Source organism: Clinocottus analis, unplaced genomic scaffold (genome assembly GCF_023055335.1).
Source record: "Clinocottus analis isolate CAN_PGR_092001 unplaced genomic scaffold, fCliAna1.0.p SCAF_20, whole genome shotgun sequence".
In the NCBI taxonomy this organism is placed as follows: domain Eukaryota; kingdom Metazoa; phylum Chordata; class Actinopteri; order Perciformes; family Cottidae; genus Clinocottus; species Clinocottus analis.
The window spans coordinates 15,694,404-15,719,682 of NW_027175932.1; the positions used below are offsets into that span (position 1 = coordinate 15,694,404).

The 25,279-nt window shown below is 46.4% G+C and overlaps 1 protein-coding gene across 3 annotated transcripts in view; it reads right to left on the reverse strand.

Moving 5' to 3' along the window:
- Positions 1-25,279, reverse strand: part of arhgef39 (Rho guanine nucleotide exchange factor (GEF) 39) — a 46,631-nt gene that overhangs the window by 13,467 nt on the left and 7,885 nt on the right. For all 3 annotated transcript variants that reach the window (XR_011078032.1, XM_068586545.1, XM_068586546.1), the window contains exons 4-7: positions 19,326-19,446; positions 16,514-16,632; positions 9,167-9,237; positions 6,505-6,633 (exon numbers count right to left, since the gene is read on the reverse strand). Coding sequence is in view for 2 of the 3 variants with exons in the window: in XM_068586545.1 (XP_068442646.1) it covers positions 6,505-6,633; positions 9,167-9,237; positions 16,514-16,632; positions 19,326-19,446 (440 nt within the window). In the remaining variant the exon portion in view is untranslated. The remainder of the gene's footprint in view (positions 1-6,504; positions 6,634-9,166; positions 9,238-16,513; positions 16,633-19,325; positions 19,447-25,279) is intronic.

Sequence of the window (25,279 nt, forward strand, 5' to 3'; positions counted from 1 at the left end):
GTTGAGGGGGCAGAGTACACAAAAGCCCTCTTTCCCATTTCCGCTCTGGCCTTTGGGACAGTGAGCATTAAAAAATCCTGCGAGCGTAGAGAGTACTGCCCGACACATCTCTGTAATATATGTATAAAAAATAAAAAAAGAACTCATTTCATAAGCAGGTCAAACTCCATCTGTAGCCCGAGCATGTGTAGGATGGGATTCATGTCCTCTTATGGATTAAACACAATCTATAAGGTTAACACTGTCTCCATTATAAGAGAAATCACTAATCACATTTTACAAATTCTGTTTTGAATGCCACAGGAATGCATGTGGCTGCAGTGTCTGCCGCTGTGCTGCTTCACCAACGCGTCTTCAGACGTGCAGAAGAGGAACACTCCTCTCACCGTGTCAGCTGCAGCCGCAGAGACGCAGCGCTCAAAGTCACACCAATCAAATGAGGCCGGAGGCGGGCATTATTATTTGACCACTGCTTCCTGTTTCGATGTGTTGGGGACAAAAGCAGACGAAGGTGGACATCCGTAGTATTTAAATACGCTGTGATGGATCATCATCCTGTAACAGCGCTGTGCAACCAGCTCCACTGAATCACTCAACAGCTCCACGATGTCACCACTTCACTGACTAACTCTGTTGAACCAACACACCTGTACACACTGCGTTGCCTTCAGTGCCAAATAAAGATGCAGTTCACTTCTTTTCCATTGTCTCTTGAACCATCTCATCCAAACCCTGCTCTGCTGACGCTCAACCCAGATCAGGGTCAGAGACTTTCTTTACATCCCGTCAGCAATCAATATATAAAATGCTCAAACAAAACCAAGAAGAGAAAGATCTGTTCCCTGCGGAGCGCCATCTTTGACGAGCACTTCCTGCTTCCTGCGAGCCCCCACTGGACCGGAGTCTGCCGAGTACTGACGGCAGCCATGTTCCTTCTTCACGCTGGTCGTGGTCATGTTGGGGAGGGCCTTTGGAGGGAAGCCTGGATCACGCGCTGGAAGTGTTGCTGACTTTCTCACTCGATTTCGGGACGTTAGGAGCTCGGCTGCCACTTCCACTGGAAAACAGTTGGCGACACTGGGCTGGTTTCTTCTGTTGCATTTTGATCTATTTAGCGTACGAATGCTGTTTTCTCAACATACCCATTCCTATCGTCAAGACATTCTACTTACATTAGCAGGCTCTCATTTAAGCTAAATATTCCATTACAATGAAATGATGTCACCTGCAGCTAAAAGACAACCACATAATGGTGGAAATGAAACAAGACCAACAGAATGACGACTCCGCTCATGGGCAGTTTTTAGCCAGAGGTTGTCAACATTCATGATCTTCGAGTTGAGTTATTGTTGACTTCAGGAACAGTTCAAAACAGAAAAATAAAAATTTCGATGAGGGATGGAAAAGGATTTGGATTCAATACCAAATTTGTGTTCTAAAAAAACTGTCATTCAGACGGCCCAGCAGTGCAGGTTCAAGCAGCACCCCGATGCTCACGCAACGTGGTTATAATCAGAGTCCTCGGCATCAAATTGCAGAGCTGCGGCGCATACAAATAATGAGACTAACTAAGCCGTGCTGAATTGAAAAGATAAATGAGGACGAAAGAATCCCAGACGGACTCAGTAGGAGGTAGGCAGACTGTGAGGAAAGCTCTCATCTCTTTCCTGATGATTGGCAGCGGCGTGATGATAGCTAATAAGCAAGAGGCTGACATTTGGATAGATAAGATGAAAAACTCTGCCTGGGTCCGGGTGTTTTGTAATTGCCCCAGCCAGTAGCCTGTGATTGCAGCTAGCCCGAGTGGCCAGAGCTGTGCCTCTGGGGCTCGGAGGGAACATTTCCAGGTACAGACAAGCCCACTGAGATTAAGTGGCTGGGGCCAGGCGGGGGTCAAATTGCTTTTAAAATGCCATGGGTCTCAAACCCAACCGCCAGGAAACACGCCGTGACTCTCTCAGGTGGTGTGTGGAGATTGGAGCGTTGGTTGTGATCCCTCTAATGAATATTATAGAAATAAAACCTGCTTGAGCCTCATACAAGCTTTTAAAGTAGTCATTGTGAATGTGTTGTTGCAATCAGCACTCAGTCCAGGACAGTTTGAATAAAAGAACAGTGGGAGTGGGACACGTCCTCATGAAACAAACCCCTTGCACCTTCGGTTCTCTCCCGATCACCTGACGGACCTGGAGATTTCATCCTCGTGGTAACTGACACATTTCACGAGACAGAGCAAGTCTCTGCTACAAATGCACGTTCTGGCCTCATACCTGCAGTAAACGTCAGATTCCTTAAGTTGAATGTCGTGCTTCAAGAACTTTCTAAGAGGCAGCAGCAGAGGAAATGTGCATGTTGTTTAAAGGCTGTCATGTGTTTGTAACGTCCCCATTGCGGGAGTGAAACATGATTATCATAATATTTTCTACTAATGAAAGACATGGCATCATTCTGCGATCGCAGCATATCAATGCGTGGGCAGCAATGCGCTGCGTGTTCGCTGGAGCATCAGGACGCTGCCCGTGTCCGGCGTGCTGAAAGTGATGTGTTTCAGATGTACAGACATGCTGGGGTCTCCCACTGCTCGCTTCACGGCTCCCCGTCTGACCAGGAAGTGTTCACCTCCACGCCGTCCCGTGGTTTCAGCTCAGGGGGTGAAATAACATGACAATAGTGTCTTAATGTGCGACACCTCTCTCTTGTGACTACATAAAAACATCGAGGGCAGGTCCTTCTGTTCTGGAGACAATCCAGTGCTACTCTGGAAAGCAGAGCGTAGTTTCCCTAACCTTTAAAGTGGATCAGCTCCCCCCTATCAGACCCCCGATGGAGCACGTTGACAGAGCCAGAGGTTGCATGCGCCGTGTGAGGAGCGGCCTCTTTGTGGAGCGGTCTGCTCAGACCTCCTGCTCACATCTGACCAGACTCGCTGCTTTGAGGCAGCAGCAGGTTCAAAGAGCAGGAAGTGCCGAGCACTCCTCTCCGTGTCCGGGCCTTTCAGCTTCCCTTGTCAAAGAGCACCTCTGCTCTACTACAAAGTCTTTTGGGCCGGACCAGGTGGGGGGCTGCTGAGGAAGGTGGGGCAGGAACTAAAGATTGATCTACAAAGGGTCCCGCTCCCCCTGATGTGTCCGAACAACAGAGGCCGAGCTGCTGAGGCAGAAAGAGGCCGAGTCTTCCATTACTTTGTTTACTCAACAATGCTGGAGCTATTTCATTGGAGGTCAGAGACCAAGTCGAGTGGAAATTAGGATTATTTAGGCGTTCCCCGTGGACAAATGCAATAGTATTTTCCAAAACAAAGACAGCATTTCCCATGAGTGCCACTGCCTGGCGTTGGAAAGATCTACATCCTGCTCGCGTGTGCCTTTCTTTTGGAAGCGAGTGAAAGAAAGACGTCATCAGTAATAGATAGTTTAGTCCTGTTGGTCGCTTTGTCCCAAGAGCTAACGTTAGCTACGTTCAAACCGTTAGCCAGCTAGCTTTCTTTTAGCTTTTAAATTCATACAATTGTGTAAAACCACATTTTGACAGGCATTTTATAAATAAAACGCCATCATTCATGTTGTTTATGTAGTCTGAGGTGTGTGTGTGTGTGTGTGTGTGTGTCTATGTGTGTGTCTATGTGTGTTTGTGTGTGTGTGTGTGTGTGTGTGTGTCTATGTGTGTGTGTGTGAGCTGTGATTACTGTTCGACTACCAGGTTACTTCAGCTGGTTAACAGGTTAGAGGGTTCTGACCTTCTATACAAACAGCTGTTGGCCTTGGTTAGTGAGCGGTTAGTGAGCAGCTAGTGAGCGGCTAGTGAGCAGCTAGTGAGCGGCTAGTGAGCAGCTAGTGAGCGGCTAGTGAGCGGCTAGTGAGCGGCTAGTGAGCGGCTAGTGAGCGGTTAGTGAGCGGCTAGTGAGCAGCTAGTGAGCAGCTAGTGAGCGGCTAGTGAGCAGCTAGTGAGCAGCTAGTGAGCGGCTAGTGAGCGGTTAGTGAGCAGCTAGTGAGCGGCTAGTGAGCAGCTAGTGAGCAGCTAGTGAGCGGTTAGTGAGCAGCTAGTGAGCGGTTAGTGAGCAGCTAGTGAGCGGTTAGTGAGCGGTTAGTGAGCGGTTAGTGAGCGGTTAGTGAGCGGCTAGTGAGCAGCTAGTGAGCGGCTGGTGAGCGGTTAGTGAGCGGCTAGTGAGCAGCTAGTGAGCGGCTGGTGAGCGGTTAGTGAGCGGTTGGTGAGCGGTTGGTGAGCGGTTAGTGAGCGGTTAGTGAGCGGCTGGTGAGCGGTTAGTGAGCGGCTAGTAAGCGGTTGATAAGCGGCTAGTGAGAGGTTAGTGAGCGGTTAGTGAGGTTAGTGAGCGGTTCGTGAGAGGCTAGTGAGGTTAGTGAGAGGCTAGTAAGCGGTTGATAAGTGGCTAGTGAGAGGTTAGTGAGAGGTTAGTAAGCGGATAGCGAGCGTTTAGTGAGAGGTTAGTGAGCGGTTAGTGAGCAGTTAGTGAGCGGCTAGTGAGAGGCTAGTGAGGTTAGTGAGCGGTTAGTGAGGTTAGTGAGAGGTTAGTGAGAGGCTAGTAAGAGGTTGATAAGCGGCTAGTGAGAGGTTAGTGAGAGGTTAGTAAGGTTAGTGAGCGGTTAGTGAGGTTAGTGAGAGGTTAGTGAGAGGCTAGTAAGAGGTTGATAAGCGGCTAGTGAGAGGTTAGTGAGAGGCTAGTGAGGTTAGTGAGAGGTTAGTGAGGTTAGTGAGAGGTTAGTGAGGTTAGTGAGAGGTTAGTGAGAGGCTAGTGAGGTTAGTGAGCGGTTAGTGAGGTTAGTGAGAGGTTAGTGAGAGGCTAGTAAGAGGTTGATAAGCGGCTAGTGAGAGGTTAGTGAGAGGTTAGTAAGCGGCTAGTGAGCGTTTAGTGAGAGGTTAGTGAGCGGTTAGTGAGGTTAGTGAGCGGCTAGTGAGAGGTTAGTGAGAGGCTAGTGAGCGGCTAGTGAGAGGTTAGTGAGAGGTTAGTAAGCGGCTAGTGAGCGTTTAGTGAGAGGTTAGTGAGAGGTTAGTGAGCGGCTAGTGAGAGGTTAGTGAGCGGTTTCCATTTCTTCTCAATGTTTTTTTGTTGCAACTATTGTGAAGTTCACACAAAGGGTAAAGGAAGAGAAGATCAATGTTGATAAATGTTCTCCAGTACGACAGCAACGCTACGAGTGAGAGAACGGATCATCATCCTGCTGGAAAAGCTGGAACCAGAGAGTGACGGCTGTGTTGCTTGATGAATAACTTAAATGATTAACTGGGGAAAAATAATTGTCTGTGAATTAACCGATAAAAAAAAAAGGAGACAAAAAATATACTATGGAGCTGTGCAGGAAGATCCTTTAGAAAGGAAACATTTCATGAGTTCTGTTTCTCTATAAGTTCTTTTTAAACGTACATGAAAGCTTAATTTAATGAGGTTGTCTGCTTAACCTTGAGAAAAAAAACAGGTACAAATTCACAACACAATCAGGTGCCACAGTCAGGAGCATGAAGGGACATCAATTGGAAAGAATCAATGTGAAACAGGATAGAAAATGTGAGACATCTTTGTTTCAAATTGAAGGAACAGGCAGGCAGACACAAATCTGCGGCCTTCCAGGGAAGCGGGCCGACTGTCTGCTGTATCGATGTCCCATTGATTCAGGCTTTGTGTCTCACAATCGGCCCCCCACACCCCTCATCTCCTACAGAGCTACTTAATATGTTTGAGGGGCTCGGCGCTTCTCATCTGTACAAGGCAGAGCACTTTCCTTTCCCCCACATTAGAGGCGGTGTTGGTGGGGAGGAAGGAGGAAGGGTCGGTGCGGGGCTGCGGCTGCTCTGAAGTCTGCCTGGTGGGACCGGAGCTTTATTAGCTGGAGAGGAAGCCGACGGAGTTGCGAGGGCCTGAGAACTCGGATGAGAGGAAGCTTTTGAAACTTCCCACATCGGCATTAGAGAGATGAGCTGCTATTCAGCGCTCGCTCCCAGCCCGCACCAACACACATACAGAAAGAAAACACACACACACAACTTTGTGCATTCGCTCATATCCAGCAAACACACACACACACACACACACTTCCTTTTTATCTGCTGGTCTGCAAGATGAGGCTGGGCTCTAATTGGTCCTGGGGGAGATTGGCAGGGTGAGCGGAGCAACGAGGAGGCCAGACAAACAACAGGAGGGGGAGTGGCAGGAAAACAGGGCCACCGCTCCACAAGTAAAGAGAGAAGCACCACGGAAGAGGGAAATGAAGGAGGGGGAGAAGCACTCGCTCGCTAACAGTTAGCAGTAATGCTCTATTAATGAAGTGGGCCCAGTGTGCGAAACACTTAGGTTTCCTGCAGAAAGTCCAATGATTTCTATTGATTAAAAGCAATGCAGTCAGAACGTCTCAATACTGAACTTCATTTGCCGTCAGTTCCTCCCCGTGAGTCCCCAAGGACATGCGGCAATAGATGCAGAGAGGAGAGAGGAGATGGAGGTGCTTCTTTGGTGAAGGGGGATGAAAGGAATACGTGATCAGAGGCTCTAACCTGCAGCCGACACCTTGGTCTTTCGCCCCTTCAGCAGTTTCTGCACCCGGCGGAGCTGCAGGTGGTTCTCGTGGCGCCGGCTGTTGTCGTGGATACGCTGGGACACCTCGTCCACCGCGCTCGCCGCCCCTGAAGGAGACACACTCACATTGGTTTGACCCTGCATATGAGGACACGATCATGTCTCTGGGTAAACATTAGACTTCAAATAAGTGACTGACTTGCAACAAAGTGATTTCATTTGACTTTAAATCAGATGTCTGCTCACATTACTGAACAACTTCTTCCTACAGCACAATATTTATTGACATTGCCAAGCCCCAAACAATTTTAGAGCTATTAATTGAATACTGGCTTTTATGTGAGAATTTATGGAAATCCTGATTGTAAAGGGGACTATCATGTGACTTCTGCTGGCAGCCACCACTTCACTACATCCGCCCTTTAGTGAGCCCTGAGATAGAATCGCTCTACGGTATTTGTATTGATAATGTTAAATCTCGGACACTTGTTCACAAGCTAATGAACCCAAATACCTCTGGTATCACATTGATGCGCTTAAATGATTGATGCATGGATGAAAGTGGACCTGGGGGAATGAAATAGATGTTATCCGCTAGGGGAGAGGTCTCACTCTGCTGGGACACGGTGAATGGTACAGCTCACAATAAAACAAGTGTTTCAATGTTACCTGAACACAATGAACAAGAGGGTGGGATTCATTTAGACATGTGGGATCCAACAGCACACAAAAGAAGACAAATCTGACAAGTAAGTAGCAACATTCAGTGTGCGTGTCTCTCGTCAACACGATGGACACCGTGAGCCATACTGAGGAACAACACCACCAATCAATCAAACCCCACCACATGTACAGTCTGTGCATGTGGAGAACTCTTTCTCTAACTTTTGTCTACAAAGCTTCACAACCACAAAAAACAGGAAAATCATGAAAATAGACAGTCGCATCCAATTACTGTGTTGCAGCCATAATAATTGCTGTAAACATTTAGAACTACATCATTAACGCGTCCAAAATAACAACAAACAGACGGATTCTAATTTCAAGCTCAACTTTTCCCGCTTTTGTTCCGAGCACTGAAACCAGCTTGATCCTCAGGGCGACTCTTCCACACTAAAATAATCACGGCCTAATTGGCTCGCTTAACTTCACAACAATTACAATGTAAACCAAACAAGGCATCCGTGTAGACTTTTTTTCCCTTTGTTGTACGTGTTTGGAATACTTTGCATTGCCGGCTTTAGAAAAACAACAACCGCTAATTACAGTATTCTTGGGCTGAGTTCTGGCCGAGGCATTAATAATACATCCGGCCCATTAGACATTCGGAAGACGTCTTCCGCGGCTCTTTATTCCATTTATTCACTATTTAGACCGCGCTTGACTTCATGGCGGGAAGACGGTTAGTTTCCATTGGTAAAGCTCTGGCAGAGCGGCGGCGTTGCGTCAGGCCGGACCTGTGAGGCGTCAGAGGTCCCTTAAAGCCGCCGATGAAAACTCCTGAAGCGCCGCAATTACTACAGTTAAATCTGGCCTGAATGCATCGCGAGGAGAAAAAGGAGCTGGAGGGAGGGCGGGGGCAAAGAAGAGGAAGAGCAAACTGACACAGAGCAGCACAACAATAGAAAACAACAACAACAAAGCCTCTTGTGATTAGATCTGCTAGTTTGCTTAATCATATACAATGTGATTTGTCTGGAATTTCTTTTTTTAAATAATTCCCTTTACAATACAACCAGGCCATTTTACACACGCGCATACGCGCACACACGCACACACACACACACAGTTTAGAAGAGGATCTCCTAATGAGAAGAGGAAGAGGCGATGGTGGAGCACATTTAGATATGTACCTTCATCTTAGAGTCAGGGGCTGTTTTAATTTGTAAGCAGAGGCAGCACACCAGCAATGAGATTTTAATTGATACACATAAATAATTCCTTGTGTACATTCACACTCGAGTCAGATCCGCTGTTCATTTGACGATTGAAATGAGTCATTATCGTGATTCGTGTTGATGCTGGAAGATTTTATTTATTAATATAGCTCCCGCTTAATATCCTCTGATCCGCTCCCAATTAATTATGTCAAAATCCACATCAAACTAGAACTTACACGCATATTGAGCTTTGCCTCGCTTCCCTTTTCTCCGCTAGCCAAGTGCTGCGGTGACAAAAACAACAAATGAGGAATGAAAGGGAACGCGAGCGCTTCCCTTTGTTCCTCAAATGAAGATAATGAGGGCTGTCTCTCACGACGCAGCAGCTGACTGCTGAGATGAAAGTCTTCACAGGTTGTTTCTGTGTTTGTTTCTTTGTTTCCCTGCTGTCGGAGGACTGGCCTTACATTCTACCGCTGCACAGCTTTACTTAACCATCCCGTGTTGCAAACTGTTCGCCGCAGATAGGACGAGTTCCACGGCCAGCGAGCCAAAAGGCCTTTGTGACTCGCGCCGCCACGCGGCTGCCGACCACCTGCGAGAGGCGGAGGGGACGACAACGTCGACCCGGCTTCACATGTGTGCAAACCTGAGCCTGCGGGCGCACCGCTTCACTGCAAACGCACTCAGAGTTAATCTGCAGATTGAAATGCGGGGAAACGTTTATTGAGGCAGCGGCACAACGAGGAGAGACACGTACTTGAAAGCTGCTGAAACTCTGGGTCGTCTGGACTGGTGTTGGCCGTCAGGTCCTGCAGGAAATGTTTATACCTGCGAGGAAACAGAACACAAACAGGGTCACTGCGCGCTCCCCTCCTCCACATATCACTAGAACAACACGCACTTTGCATCTACGTACGACTGCACGCGCCAGAACCACGGCCACTGTTCTTCATACCGTCACTGCAACAATGAAGGAGGTCATGTGATCACGCAACAAGGATCCATCTGGTCAGGCTTCAAGTAATGCGTTTGTTTGTGAAGCCAGAGCACGGACCAATCAGTGTGCTGGTAGTAGCCAGGGGGCGTGGCTTAGGCGATGAAGGGAGAGAACGGCTGGAAAGGCTTCAGAAAGACTTTCGTCCAATCACCTGCCAAGTACACTTTAACAGGGTTTCCATTGACGGCCTCCCACAGGGTCAGGTTGTTACCAAATGCCCCTCAGACGTATGAAAACCACGGTGACGACGTGAGCTCCTGATGGATGCAGACAGACGTTGAGCGTTGAAGAAATGCTGATGAGCTGGAACATGAGCCGATAGGAGCTGCTTTTACTTCTTTAGACACAGATTAGCAGAAAACTATTGAAACACGGACTATTCCTCTATGCAGCGTTCATAAATGATGAGGTATTGAAGAGCTATTGTTCACAGTTTAAAGGAGACTTACTATGATCATGTTCAGGTTGCTGTAAGAACATTCTCTGTTTAAACAAGTCTGCATACAGATATATTGACCCTGTGGAACCGGTGTGAAGGCTTCGTTAGAGCTGTGGCCGATATCCAGAAGATCTTTTATTCCACAATTAGTCTTTTCTTAACTCAAAACTTCCCAATGGTCTTTGTGTCTTTGGGATTAGCCCAGAAGGTTTTAAGGTGCTACTCTGCTTTATGGGACAGATACTCCTCTGAGTTCTGTTCATTTTTACCTGTTTAGGAGTTTAAACAGTTGTGTGTCATCATTCCTACACAAAGATAGTGTTTGCATCAGGAAACCTCCATGTTGAATGTTACAATGTCAGCAACAAAGTTATTGTTAGCCGTAATATGAAGTACTCGGATGTTGGTCATGTTTGTATGGAGCAGGGTTGCTGGTCTGAGTCCCTCATTGGGGGAACCGTGCATAATATGCAACCTTACACTGAACTAAGTGTACATCCAGACGGATTGGTGGACACACTAATTAAAGCACAATTCAGCAGCATTAGTGGTGACATGAAGTTCAGCTTCCATCTAAGGTAACAGTTGTGAAGAGTGTCGGCTTCCTCAGACATCTTCATCCTTTTGACGAGGATGATGTGACCTTGAAGTGCTTTGACATTGATTTACAGCGTCTGCCTGCCGTTGGCCTGTGTGTGCAGTCTGGGCTGCTTTTAGAGACATGGTGGTGCCAGAGAGGCCATTAGTGACACTGGCAGACACACACCCTGCTGCTGGGCCACACAGTGTGTGCTAGTGTGTGTAACAACACAATGCGCTTCTTCCAGCTGCACTGGACAACTTGCTTGCGCGACTAAATTTGGAAGACTTCATCAACAGTAATAATAATAATTCTGTCACGTGATGTATGTACTAAAATATTTGGGTACTACGGTTTAAGTCTGTGTATATGTATGCATGTATATAAGATTTATATATAAATAATAGTATATATAAGATTTATATATATATATATATATATATTTATAATGCAAATTGTATACAAATATTCATTAAATTGCGTAATGACACAACATAAGTTATGAATTTATGATTACATATCTCTGGCATGTGCACGCTGCTCCCTTGTCGTTCATCGTTTGGTCTTGGAGTTTGTGGTCGGGACTGAAGCACTAGAGTCATGTGACCGAATGCATTCGTCCTCTGCAGGAAGCGTGAGGAGTGAAGTGCAGCAGACTTTGGGACGATCGGCGCCCACGGGCCCCGACCGGCTGAACCAACGACACCAGGAGGGGGAGGAGAACCCAGAGGGAAGCTACGCTAACGCAGCTAACACTCAAGGCCACCCCACTACCCAGCATGCTGCTGGATATCTGATGCCCGGTCGCAGAGCAGTCAGATGGAGGATGTGGCGTCCAGCAGCCCTGTGGACAGCAGGACTGTCGGCTTTCATCCTTCAGTTAAGACCGTCTGCACAGACGATCGGTTTTGCTGCCGTTTACAGTCCTTATGATGCAAATTCAAAGGAAATGCAGCTGTTCAAATAACTCAATACAAAAGACGCAAGAAGTTGTTAAAAAAACACTTGCAGCCACAGTTTCAGGGTCTGACAACAAAGCACTCATCACATTAAGATCTCTACTGAACCCCCACCGACTGGAGCGCATGACATCATCAACAACATCAGCTGTCTGTGAACACCAGACCAAAAGCACACAGAGGTCAAAGGTCACAGAGCAGAAATCAGAGGGGGAGCATGTACACCTATCTCCATGGCAACCGAGCAACTCCATCAGCTGAATGAGGCCAAGAGGTGTCTTTGAGGCCTGAAACTGAGCTGGTCGAGTGCGCGCGTGTGTGTGCACGTGGACATGTGTGTGTGCGTGGTTAAGGTCAGAGCAGCAGGTCTGCGGGCTCTGTGGGTGCAGGAGGGGGCGGGGCCTGTTCTTGTCGGCGATTACTCGTCGGAAATGAAACGGAAGCCTAACAAGACCCAATTAAGTCTCCTTCAATTAAGAGACGCTTAAAAAGAGAAATAATTTCAGTTCTCGGGCTTCTTGTCTCGTCTTGTAATAACAAACACATTACAGGCATTATTAGCGACGGACGCCCTCATTCTTGTAAAAGGAGTGCAGACGGAAATCTAATTAAAGCAACCGTGGAACAAAAAGGAGCGCTCTAATGAGTATCACTGCAGCACACGTGAAATAATGTAAACGCAACTCTCTCGTTTAGCGGCCCGGTCCCGCTCATTAGCAGCAAGGCAAAGAAAAGATAATGAGAGGATATCGTAATCTGAATCATGTTGACGGCAGCTCAGATATTCTAATGAAGAATGCAGCTCTGGAAAGCATGCGCTGGAGGAGGCCCGCCCGCCGCTGCAGCCGCTCTGCCTTTAGAATATGCAGATGACATGCAGGCGCTTCTCTGCCGCTCCGCCGGCACACGTCAGGTCATTTCTGCGTTTGCACAGACGTCAGTAAAGGGAAGAGACGGAGGAGATCCGTCTAATTAGTTTGCTTCCCATACATGCATTAAGAATTCAAATTTGTAATTAAGAGACAAGACGCACTGGCAGGCTTCTGCACGGGTTAGTGAACATGGCATGGGCTTGTGGGTAATTACTCGACTTTAATAGCTTGAAAAGGAAAGGAATGCACATCCGTGGTAAAAACAGAGGACTAGAGATAGTCCGCTGTCCAAACTTGAGCAATTAAAATGTAATATGAAGTGATTGTGAAGAGCGTCTTATCTTTCTCTGAAAGGGTGACTAACGAGGATTTACTCAGAGAAGGGAACTCTGTAAATGTAGACATTAGGAAAGACTTTGCAGTCAAACTGCCAGAGTGACGGCTGCACAGTCGACTTAAATCAGAAAGAGAGTTGGAGGCTTTTGTTCATATTGCAGGGAATTAATTAGGTCTGCCTCATGCAATCAACAGTGAAAAGCCTCCGATTCTCCAGTCAGTCCAAGCAGCCGACGACACAGGAACCCAGGACGCACCTGGAAAAAACAGGTCTGGACTGAAAGACATCCTGGCCGGTAAGCGTTACCCGGCTGGAGCAGGATGATGGGGCACGGGGCCGAGCAGCTTGATATTTAATATTTGGCAGAGGGGGGTGGACTTGTAAAGCGATTTCCAACCTCGGGAGGAGACATGGCTTTACAGTTCTTTACCCTTCTCCTTCACCCGGAGCCTCTCGTGGGCTCCTCCCTCTGAGCGTCCTCGCTCGTGAAGACTCTTCCTCCTCTCCGGTCGGGGTGCGCCCCGCTACCGCTCACACACCACTCTGTGACGTGTTGGATTCATCCTGCTGTGGCTAAAGCACGTCCATTTTCAGTCTTCTGCCAAACAAATGGAGTTGTTAAGCAGTCCCTAAAGAAGGAGCGGCCTCAGTTCCTGGTCAGGGTCATCCTTCTGAAATTGGCAGTTCAATAGCAGCGTGTGGACTCATGGCCCAGTCAGCAAAACAAAGAGTGTGACCGTGGTATTGAGTTCTCCTTAATATACCCCCTTTATGCAATTTGTTTTCAATTATGAATCTTTTAAGGTTGTCTGTGTCCGGGGCTCATATTCAATCATCCAAATCTTGAACTTCTCTTCTCAGCGATGAAGTGCAGTCTCCGTGTTCAGGGCCAATAGAATCAACTAATGATTCACAACAACAAAACCCCGTCTCACACATAACCGAGGAACTCTGTTTCACTGCCAGCGTCACTTCAGACTCGGCACTGAACCACAGGGTCAATTGACACGCAGACAACGCGACGCAAATTATGAACGGGAATACAACTCGGTGCTCAGACCGCAGAGAGGAGCCACTTAAGTAAGGCTCCAATTTTCTGAATTATTTCAAAAGAAATTAATCAACGCTGTGACCTTGTGTTGGAGAAGCTCACTGTGTTCAGCTGCTGGAGATGATGGAACTACCTGAGCACATAAAGCAGTCAATTTGAAATCCCACCTTGACAATTGAAAGACTAAATCCAGCCTGGCCAGCGCGGCGGCACACTTCTCAACGCTTAGCAAGGATGACAATGACCCCGAGACCTTTGGAGCTGTACGGCCTTCACGTGGAGCATGCTCAGTCTGCAGCGGGCCGACCGCCGGGCCATTCCCTTGTTATACTTAATGGTGCTCGGCTCAGAGCGACTACATCCCAAGGCCTCCGAGCGCCGCCATCTCTACGAGAGCGCCATCTCTATTATCGACACAAACACGGCCGATACGGGCAGAGAGCTGCTATTCACCGCCACAATCAACTCGAGACCCCATCGCTGTCATAATGGTGATCTCAGTGGGGAGGACGCCGGCGACCGCTCCAGCCGGCTCCAGTGAATGCCACTTAATAAAGGCAATGATGTTATTCCTCCCCCAGCAGCAACAGAAGTATCCACACTCCGGGCCCCGCTCGCCATCCATCATCCTTGAATGGCGATAAGTGACAACAATTTCCCCCGCTACTCCCAGCCGCGGAGCCGGAGCAAGCTAACACCAGCCGCGCATGATTATCCGGCCGTGCCACTTAAAATCATCACACAATTAAGACACATCCCCAGAGTCTCCCGAGTTTTACCGAGAACGACAGACGAATCGATGATGATGATGATGATGATGGTGATGGGAAGTGCGAAGAGAAAGACGGAGCGAGAGGGCTGAGCTGGAGAGAATGAGCCCACTGATTATGTGTCAGACACAAATACAACAGTGGTCAGCATCCTCGTGTGAAGAGGAGGAGGAAGAGGAGGAGGAGGAGGGCATGAAGAGTAAACAGGCCCACCACGCTGGTCCACTAAATATTCCCAAGACATTTTCAATGAGTGAAAGAGAGGTGAGTAAAATATGAAATCACATCAATGGGTTCTACTTTACAGAGACCTGTTTTCAGCACCGTCCAATATTACGTTATAATTTCATGTACAATATTAGTTTCATTATTATATGTGCAATATAGCCTTATAGTACTCTTTCAATATCATGCTCAATATTACTTTTCTATTTCAGTGTCCATTAGACAGTCTGGTAGCATCACTTCCTCTTGTGATTCCTGTCTGTTTTAGTTCAATATCTTAATTTATTTACCTCCTATTACTATTGTGTTCCACTTTATATTGTTGTCAGTATTTTGTCTGTTATACTTTGGCTCACAAACATTTATATTTTAATTCTATGGGTTTTGATATAACCAAAACAAGAAACACTTTGAGCGTGTGTTGAAAAGGTTGGACCGGTCATGATTCCCTCTCTGTCATCTGTGAAAGAATCTCCTGCAAACAGCTTTCTCACCAAAAACTACATTTTACGACATTTGAACACATCACAATGTGACCTGATGTTTACGGGAGGACTAACAGGGACATTAGCGATAGCTCACAATGTAGCATGAGAAGGGAAATAAACCGTGTGCGTCCCCTGGAAGCGTTGATAGTGAGTTTTAAACGCCTGTACTTGCTGTATCGGAGATACTGTAGAAATTCAACATGGACTTGGCACCAAAGCCCCGGTTCTCATGACATCACTTACATGATAGACAGTATCGAGCTGAAAAGGTTCAGTGCGTCCCAAACACTTTACGAAACTTGGAATACGGCATTTCAGAGTTCCCCGTTATCCCTGAAGCAAAGGTGCCGTGAGGAACCTTTGTTATGGAGGAGAAAGTAAACATGAACGTGTCTCAGATGCTGAGGTGAAGGGCAGCTTCTCCACCCTGATGGATGGAGCAGCATTCAACATGAGTGCTCAGCTGTACATCTGGAGAGACAGGGATGTGAGAGGGGCCTAATTAAGATACAAAGCAAGCAGCTTGATAAACCACTGTCAGATATGTGCCGCGTTGGAAGCCACGTTTCAGCCCATTTCTCCCCATTCCGCTAATTAACAAGCAAGATCAAGACCGCATGAAATTACAGCCAACAAAAACTCGTGCTTAACAAAAGAGACTTTGACAGTTTCTGGACAGTCGGAGTACTTGTATGGGAGCTACATCAAATAATAATAATTACATCTGTCACAGAGACTATACATTGAGCGGTGCAGCTGGTGACTTGTGAAGGGAAAACAAGAAGGCAGCAGAAGCAGGAGTCAAGTGTGAAATCTGTGACCCGTCTCCTGTGAGCAACAGCAGCAGCGTAACAAGCCCACAAACACTCTGCTTTGTTCCAAAGGGACAGACGTGGAAACATTTCAAACAGCTGAAATGAAAGCTCACACCGTCTTACAGTGTGACGCCACGTCTTCCCTGTGTTTACGGGACGCTTTCTGAGCTTTATGGAACATGGCGGCATGACGTATCCTGTCATCTGAAGCACGACAGCATATGTCCTTACTGCTTGTCTTCCATGTTTTATTGTAACGCTGGCGCTCCAAAGGCTTCACAGCGCTGACACATGCTTCATGGAGGCGTTGTCAGCCAGAAACCAGCTGATGAAGGGAGCGGCCATGGCTCACATGACTACCATGCACTCAGAGTAGAGGCGGAGGCCTGTTCAGTCCAACATGCCCCTGTTGATCTGGTCCTGTTTGCATTCAAAAGCAGTGGAAAGAATTTTTGGGATAATCTCGTCTAGCTTTGATCAGTCTAGTTTCTCCGATGTCACCTACCTCAGAATGTTATGAACTCATATAGAAGAAGAAACTTTTCATTGAAACAGAAAACTGGAGTCTTACTGATGGATCCGCTGAACAGGAAGTTGAAGTAAATCCTGGAGCTTGTGGTTGTTGAACTCTGGCCGGGCTTCCTGGAGATCCTTAAAGCGCCTGAAGGCCTTGTTCTTCTTCAGCTGGATCTAAGACAGCACACACATGGTTGTGAAGTTATGCTCAGAGACATGCACACACAGCCACACGACGCAGCTCTGTGGCATGTTTGGGTTGTTCATCCCTCAGACAGCGTTACACGTCCCTGCTCCCGCCCTGAAGGCTCTGCCTGCTTTTGACAGCAGACTGCTCAGTCCAGACTACACATCATGAGCTACACCTCGTTGTATGACACTCTCCCACTAGCACCTAATGGAGAGCATCGCATGTCCCCCTGTGAGCTCGCTCTGTGTTCTCGCTCACAGCATCTGCACCAGTGATGGACGTGTCCCGAGCGACGCCCCCTGACTCTCCTGTCACTTTCGAGATGCGTACTGTACCTGACAAGAGCCCCAAATCATCAGGATGTCATTCACCATGCTGGCTTTTCCAGCACGGTAAGGAGGGCTGTGGAGGTGGGAGGGATGGAGATGTTATAAAATATGCATCTGCACATCATGTTGACGCGAGTACAAGTCAACACTCACATGTCAAAAGACTTATCTCGTCATTCCTGTAAATCATCAAATTAAACATCGCGGCTGTATGAACAGACCCGAAGAGAGCTCTGCCCGCTTTAAAACATCAGCGTGTGCCACAGCTGTGTGTGTGTGTGTGTGTGTGTGTGTGTGTGTGTGTGTGTGTGTGTGTGAGTGTGTGTGTGTGTGTGTGTGTGTGTGTGTGTGTGTGTGTGTTCTTGATACCAATGAGTTCAAAACCACAGAGGTCATTGAACAGGTCAGAACACCTGTGTTATATTGCTGTGAAACCAGTTCCTTCAAACATTTGGATTTATTCAAGTTTCGCCAGAACTAAATTATGAATTAGTGTTGATTGCTATTAATTATTAATATACTTAAGTACATGTGTGTTTGATTTGATGGCAGTGTGTCTTACACAGGGGGAACAAGGAAAAGGAACAAGGGGAGGGAACAAGGGGAGGGAACAAGGAGAGGGAACAAGGGGAGGGAACAAGAGGAGGGAACAAGGGGAGGGATCAAGGAGAGGGAACAAGGAGAGGGAACAAGGGGAGGGAACAAGGAGAGGAACCCTGTCTCAAGACTGCGTGAGAGACAAACTCAAAAGGTTTGTTAAGGTGCAAAAATATAACATAAAATAAGATAATCCTTTGTTAGTCCCTCAGTGGGGAAATTACAGGATTACAGCTGCACTGCTCACAAAAATGAAACAGTAAGAAGAATATTAAATAAGAATTAAGTAAGAAGAACATTAAATATACAGATGGAATTTGTTCTGTGATTTTTCCTAATTCATCAGCAGAAGCAAAATCACAATGCATCCTGGTATATGTAGGCAGGAGATCTTTCCAGGTTGACACATATTACACGTTGAAGACTACATGGACCATTGGACATCCACAGAAAGGTGCTGCATGTTTCCTTTAAGACCAGCCTGTTCTCTATGGACCGTTTTAATGGATTAAAAGGCTCAGAAAAAGTCTTAGTGTGAGTTAAGGTTGATTAACATCACTATGTAATCACGGGTGCATAACCCCAGAGCCCCACACTGCTCACGAGGGGTCAGAGCTTGTTGTGCCGTGTACACAGATACAGAGTTACACTTTCCTTTTTCAATACAATAAACTTTGCTCCACTTTACACAACATATCCCAATACGTGTGTGACACTGCATGATGGAGACTAACGTTGCTTTCATATGTCCACAATACGTTTTCATCTTACAGACATGATGTTTAATATTTAATGGGATTCTGAGGCATAATCAGGCTGGTGTGGGTCAAAGGTTACTCTCATTAGAAGAGCGATCACTGGTCACCTGACTCCAGCAGCACACCTGTCACCACACGCTTCCCTTTCAGTCAACTGTAATAGGTGTCAATCTGCAGGAGGATCAATGCAACGTGCCGGGCTTGGTCCAGAATCAATGCAATTAGTCCATGTTCTGCAGACACGTCCTTCCTCTTAATTAAGACAATATTATCTCCAGTGCAAAGCGAGCAGCAGGACATCGCTGTTGGCCGCTCCACGTGATCAATGTCCCGATCTGATCGGTCCACCCTACAGGATGTGACTCATTTGTGAGGGTGTCAAATAACAACATTTTGGGGGACAGGCTCATTTGCTTTATTCTGATGCTGAGATGAAAAACATTGACGTCAGCCTCCTGTGAGGAGGATGGAGACTGGACGCTTTGGTCAACGCTGAAACAAACACCGATGACGCCCAAAGCGCACTGATTGGCCAGCAACTTGTGAGGAGTTAGGATGCTGGAACTATTTCTTAGCACACAGGAATCCATCCGCCTGTCGGTGTCTCCTGTCATCGTGCTGGCCGCCACATGGAATCAAACCTGGCAACCCGTCAGGACCACACAACCAATGGACCTCCCAGTAAAACCACCAATTGTTGAACATGAGAAAAGTGGCTTCGTCAGAATGAAACCACGGCAGCAGCGGATAGCCCGGTGCTATCCAGTATGTACATGAAAGGGTTGCCATGGCATCGCTGACAGCAGTGGAATTGATGGCGTCAGCAACAAAGAATCCAATAAGCACTTGAGCATTTGTTATTGTGTATTCAGTCCAATAACTGCAGAATACATGGGCCAATTTCCCCACAGGGATTATCACAATCTAATCACATCAACGTAATGAGCACCTTGTGGAAGGCTCATAAGCGCTGCAGGAGGCGAGTGTTCCTACCCCGAGCACTCTGCTGGCGTTGTAGATGTTGTCCACATACGTGTTGTACTGGTGCAGATGTGGACACATCTGGTCAAAGCCTCGGCCAAAGTAGCCGTTCTCCAAATGGACCAGCAGGGATCTGCAGGAACAACAACAGGTTACAATCAGTTACAGAAAGAGCAGAGGAGGGACTGAACATTGCAATTAGAAAGAGATGAAATGTTTCAACCAGCTGGAGGAGACGAAAGGTTCATGAAGGAAGGCAGAGGCCTGGAGTTTCATTTACCAAAAATAACCTGCAACTAGAATTTAGATTTCACATTAATCCGTCAACTACGGTCTAGATGGAGAATTGGATCTATAAAATAATGAAACATGTCCACACTAGTATCTCTAAGGTGACTTAACAGCATCCTCTGAACATGTCTGCATAGGGACATATCAATGTCATTTCCAAGTCTTTTACCCATCAATGTCAGATTGGATCACCACCAAATATTTATTGTTTTTTTAGAATTGTATTTTTGATTACAAAACATATATTTCCTGTATATTTAATGCCAGTGATTAGGTTTGTTCACATGCTGGGATGTGTTTGTGATTAGTAACATTGATTTCCATGTTTCTTTTGTCCAGTGAACCAGGAGAACAGCACGTTTGCACCATGAGGCTAACATGAACAATGAGCTCAAAGGTGCAACATTAGAGTCAGAAGCATCATTTTGTTTCTCAGGGAAAGCAGGACGTCACACTGGAATGGCGCTGTGACCGAACATCCATGTTGATCATTTGCATCGACACAGCCAAAAGGATTGGAAAATGTAAAAAGCCAAAATGTCTCGAGTGAGGCGCAAAGTGAAATGTCCACAAATACCCCGTTGGATATGATCTCCATATTTGAAAGGATGAAAAACAGCGTTAACTATTAATTGTCAGACAGAGCAGTCGGTTAGTTATCAAACACACCACCTTTTAGACAGGCAGGCACTCGTTACCCGTTCACTACAACACCCTTAACTGCAACACAGGACACGGCAGAAGGAACCACTTCAATATGTGTGGCATATTTGTTGTGCATGACAGATCTCTGACACATTCATTTCAAAGTGCCCCCCCAGTGAGCATTTAGCCTCCAGTCAAACCGCATTGGACTTTGAGTTAGTGCGCATTACTGCCTGACAATGCACCGCTGCTCTGCATCAGTGGGAGAAGCAGCTCAAATAAGGCGCGATCGCATCTGAGGCGTCGCTTCTCGGCAAAGGCGCACACGTTTAGAGGGAAGAGCGCCGACTGAGCAAAGTTCAGAGGATCGCGTCCCCGTTAATGGCGGGGTTTTACCGGGGCCAGGTTCTGTGGCGTCCTCTGAAGGCCTCTCCCCGTGGGTGACACATTTACCGGGACCAAGACGGTAGGTCTGCCTTCAGGGCATCCGGGGCCACTTTGTAGTGCGAACACGCCAGCCGAACCCGGGGAGCAAAACAACTGGATCAAGGCATCGTTCAGCCTGTCAGGCACATTACAGTAACATGGACGCAATTGGTTGGGGGTGTTGACACTTGTGAAGGAGCTTGTTATCCAAACTTAGAGGAAGTACCACACACACACACACACACACACACAAACACACACACACACTCTCTAATGATGTTCCCAGAGACTTCTGTTCGTACATGCTGCAAGAAGGAGCACTTTGCCGTTGAAGTTGATTTAAATAGATTTTAATGAAGTTGTGTGCCAAGGTAGCCTCTGTTCATAATCAGGAGACGCAGGAGCAGCCGAGAGAGTTCTAACGAGGGCAAAGGGCGGGAAAAACTGTGTTTCCGCTCTTTTTCCCTCCCCCTCTTTTCACTGCCAGAGGCTATTATGATAAATATGAAATTATGGATTACATTTTTATACTTTTTTTTTCTTCCCCCCACTGCAATTAAATTGTCTGGCCATCAGCAGCAGGACGAAGATAGCATTAGCATTCTGCACGTTTCACGTTAATCCACATTAATTCCGAGCAGTGGCGACATCGAGGGCGGAGACAACCTCGACCAAACAATCCGGGCCAAGGCGCCTTCATTTGAGGGTTCAACAGAGGAATACTAATTGTTAGGACTCAGTGTGAGCATTCGCTAAACATAAACGCTTAATGAAATAAATAAACACAACTGTGAATCCCTAATAAAACAACAAAGCCCTAATGTAGCATTTCAACGATCTACATGAACAGAGAGACGCGACTCACGCTGTGATGACTCGCGTCACTCCATGTCTGGTGCACCGCTCACACTACATCTCCTCTCATCGTGACCCCCCCCCCCCCCCCCCCCCACACACACACACACACACACACACACACACACACACACACACACACACACACACACACACACACACACACACACACACACACACACACTTTCAAATCCAGCGATTGTTCGCTCCTTACTGGATCCACCGGTTCTGTTTGTCATGTGAGCAGCTGGGGGATAATTGGGTTGCTCCTCCTGCTGCCTGCTCTCTGTTCTCCATAAACAGTCAGAAGCAGAGTGACTGACGTGGCGCATCAATATATTCACGTCTCCTTTTCCTTATGTAACTCGACAACGCTTAATGAAGCTGCTGCGGCTCTGTTCCCACTGCACTCTGGAGTTAAGTAAATAAAGACGGAAACATCAGATGGATATACTTCCGCTCAGCACACACTGACACACTTATATTTATTATCAGAGCGCCATTAGGCCGACGCACACGGCTGTCGCCCAAGCTTTCTAACATTCAAGTGCTTTCTTTCTGCGTTGTGAGGATCATCCAAGAATCAGTGCCAAGCTTACAAAAAAAATCTTCTCATGAATATATTTCTCTTAGTGTTTCTCTGATGAGGAAGCAGATTCACTAGCAAGGCGGGGATTCTTCAGATCTACACAACATCCAGCTTTCAACTGGAATCAAATGTGAGCTTTTGCTTTATATGCGTGTGCTGCTTCTAATTGACTCCTCTCCGTGAAGTAGTGTTTGTATTGGTGCAACTGATTAGCTGACAATTAGCAGAACTAAAATATAATTACATGATGAAGAATAGATCCCTCGAGTGTAGTTCTGCTGAGAATGTCATTATATGTCCAAGTGGAGGAATCCTGACGTGGTAGAACCTGGTCATCTTTTACAGGGACATCTCGCAGTGAGGTTGCAGAATGCAATCAACTGAATGCCCCTCCTCTGGTTGTATAGAAGTCTATGCTTCATGTGTTAAAGCTGCATCCTCTCTCCTGACCACCAGGGGGCGACTCCTCTGGTTGTATAGAAGTCTATGCTTCATGTGTTAAAGCTGCATTCTCTCTGCTGACCACCAGGGGGCGACTCCTCTGGTTGTATAGAAGTCTATGCTTCATGTGTTGAAGCTGCATTCTCTCTCCTGACCACCAGGGGGCGACTCCTCTGGTTGTATAGAAGTCTATGCTTCATGAGTTAAAGCTGCATTCTCTCTCCTGACCACCAGGGGGCGACTCCTCTGGTTGTATAGAAGTCTATGCTTCATGTGTTAAAGCTGCATTCTCTCTCCTGGCCACCAGGGGGCGACTCCTCTGGTTGTATAGAAGTCTATGCTTCATGTGTTAAAGCTGCATTCTCTCTCCTGACCACCAGGGGGCGACTCCTCTGGTTGTATAGAAGTCTATAATTCATGCGTTAAAGTGAAATAGACAATAATGAAGGGTACGCTTTAGGGCGTGGCTACAGAGATTGACAGGTCTCCGCTGCTACTAGAGCTCCATCACCACATCACTCCAACACTTTCAAAATATGGTAATTTCTGTTCACGTGACGCAAGAAAACAACGTAAAAACAGGGCAAAATCACCAAACTTGAGGCTTCAAAACATTAGTCACAAACCAATGGATGACATCACGATGACTACTAATAGTTCCCTGAAGTAGGAAGCAAGGTTATCGCGCATGCGCAAAGAAGGAGTGGTTTGTCCCTCACAGGCACCCTTACTACTGAACACACTGTTTATGTTGTTCTCTGAGAAAATACTAATGGTTCTTCTGGTACCTGATTAATAAACTATATATGTATGTATGTTAACTAGCTGTTGCTCCAGAGTGCTGTTATATTGTTCTGATGACATTACTTTAAAATAAAAGCTGCAATACACTAGTTTTTACTTCATTATTGAATTTGCCGCATAATGCAATTAATTGCAGAAAAATCATGCGATTAATCAGTTACAATATATATCAAAGTGACTGAGCATTAGCAGGATTAGTAACTGCAATGTAGCTAATGAATCATACATTGTAAACCCTGATGCTACTGGAATCAACTACTCCTAAAAGGGGGTTGTCATTCAATCAGAAGATCGGTGGTTCGATCCTCGGCTCGATGCATGATGATGTGTTCATTTAAAGTCAAGAGTAATAGGACTGCCATCTGTCCCAGAGGTTTTGGACCTTGCTCAGCACAAAGACTGGAAGCAGGGGGGAAGCTGTAAACCTCCGTCTATCTAAAGAACTCTCATGTGGTACATCTGGTTCAATGTGTCCAGAGCTGTGAACCAGTAGGATTACACAGGATGATTCTTATTGAAAAAAAGATGCCAAAGTTCTCAAATGTTGTGTAAACGCAAGCAGTGCATGACAAGAACTTGGCCTCAATAAAAAAAAGGCTAAAATTAGCCATGTAATCCAAAGAACAAGCGACAACTGTGAATCTGAGCAGATGCTTGATACTGTTATGGACTCATCTGGACCACAGGTCGGATACATGGCCGTTACTTTGACCCAGAGCGCACTAGCTGACAGACAGCAGCAGCAAGCCCTTTACCATTACACTATTATAGTTAGCCTGTTTAAACGGTTTACAGTCTGGACCACTTCATGTTTTCTTGTGTCAGATGGAGGAGAAAGTCACCCACATATCACATATCCATCAGTGAGAGCTAATCATTATCACTGTTATTATCAGTTATCCATGTCACACACTTTCCTGTATACACAATGTCAGAGTGAAAAAAGCTAAAAGAGTATGGTGAAATCTATAATCAATCACTGGGCTCTCCATGGACCATTTTTTAAACTGAGTGCTTGCCATTATGTTTCAACCATTGATTCAATAAGGGGCTCATAATGAAGATGTATGGAGACTGCGGAACCATTTATTCAATACATCAGACGGTGTAATTCATACTTCAATCTTCATTGCAGCACTCTCAACAAGAAAGCCTGCCAGTCTGCGGAGGATGAGCGCCTGGGGGGAACCCACACCGCTCATTATTTAGTGAGGGGATGGAACTCAAATTAAACGACGCACTCCAGTTTGCCAAGCTGTGCAGAAGGCTTGGCCGGTCACAAGGTATTGTGGGATAGGACCGTGTCTAGAAGATACGGAGGTCTGATTGTCAACACTGTCAGAACAGACGTTCATGTTTCCGTCATACAGATACAGAGATGCTGTATTGGGGTTTAAGTCGACTTCCCGTCGGGATGAAGCAACTGAGATTTTGTTTTCATGTTTATTTAAGATGTTTTCAGAGCTAAAATGTGGTATCGTTTAAGTTTTAAGTTAGGAGGTCTGGAAATGCAGCAAACTCCTTTCATCCTACTGACTGGAGTCCCTGCAGATCACAGAGGTGCATTATTTCTTTCATTTCTATTGAGGGAGGTACACTATAATGTATTCCAACAATTCCATTGTTCTTGACTTCATATATTTGTGTTCTGTGGTGATTTTTAAATAATAATTTTAAATACCAATGTACTGGAGTCCTGGGGGTTTCCAGTCAAAATCAGCAGCCTATGCAGTTTTAATAGATAGAACAGATAGATAAGAGGTTTGCTGAGCGTTCTCATTTAAAGTATCACACACTATCAGAGGGACATGTTGAAGGAGACAGACAGCAGACACATTGTATATGATCAGGCTGGTCTCAACTCTCATAGCTATACCTACCAATAAATAATGTCAGTAATTCTATTCTGGATGAA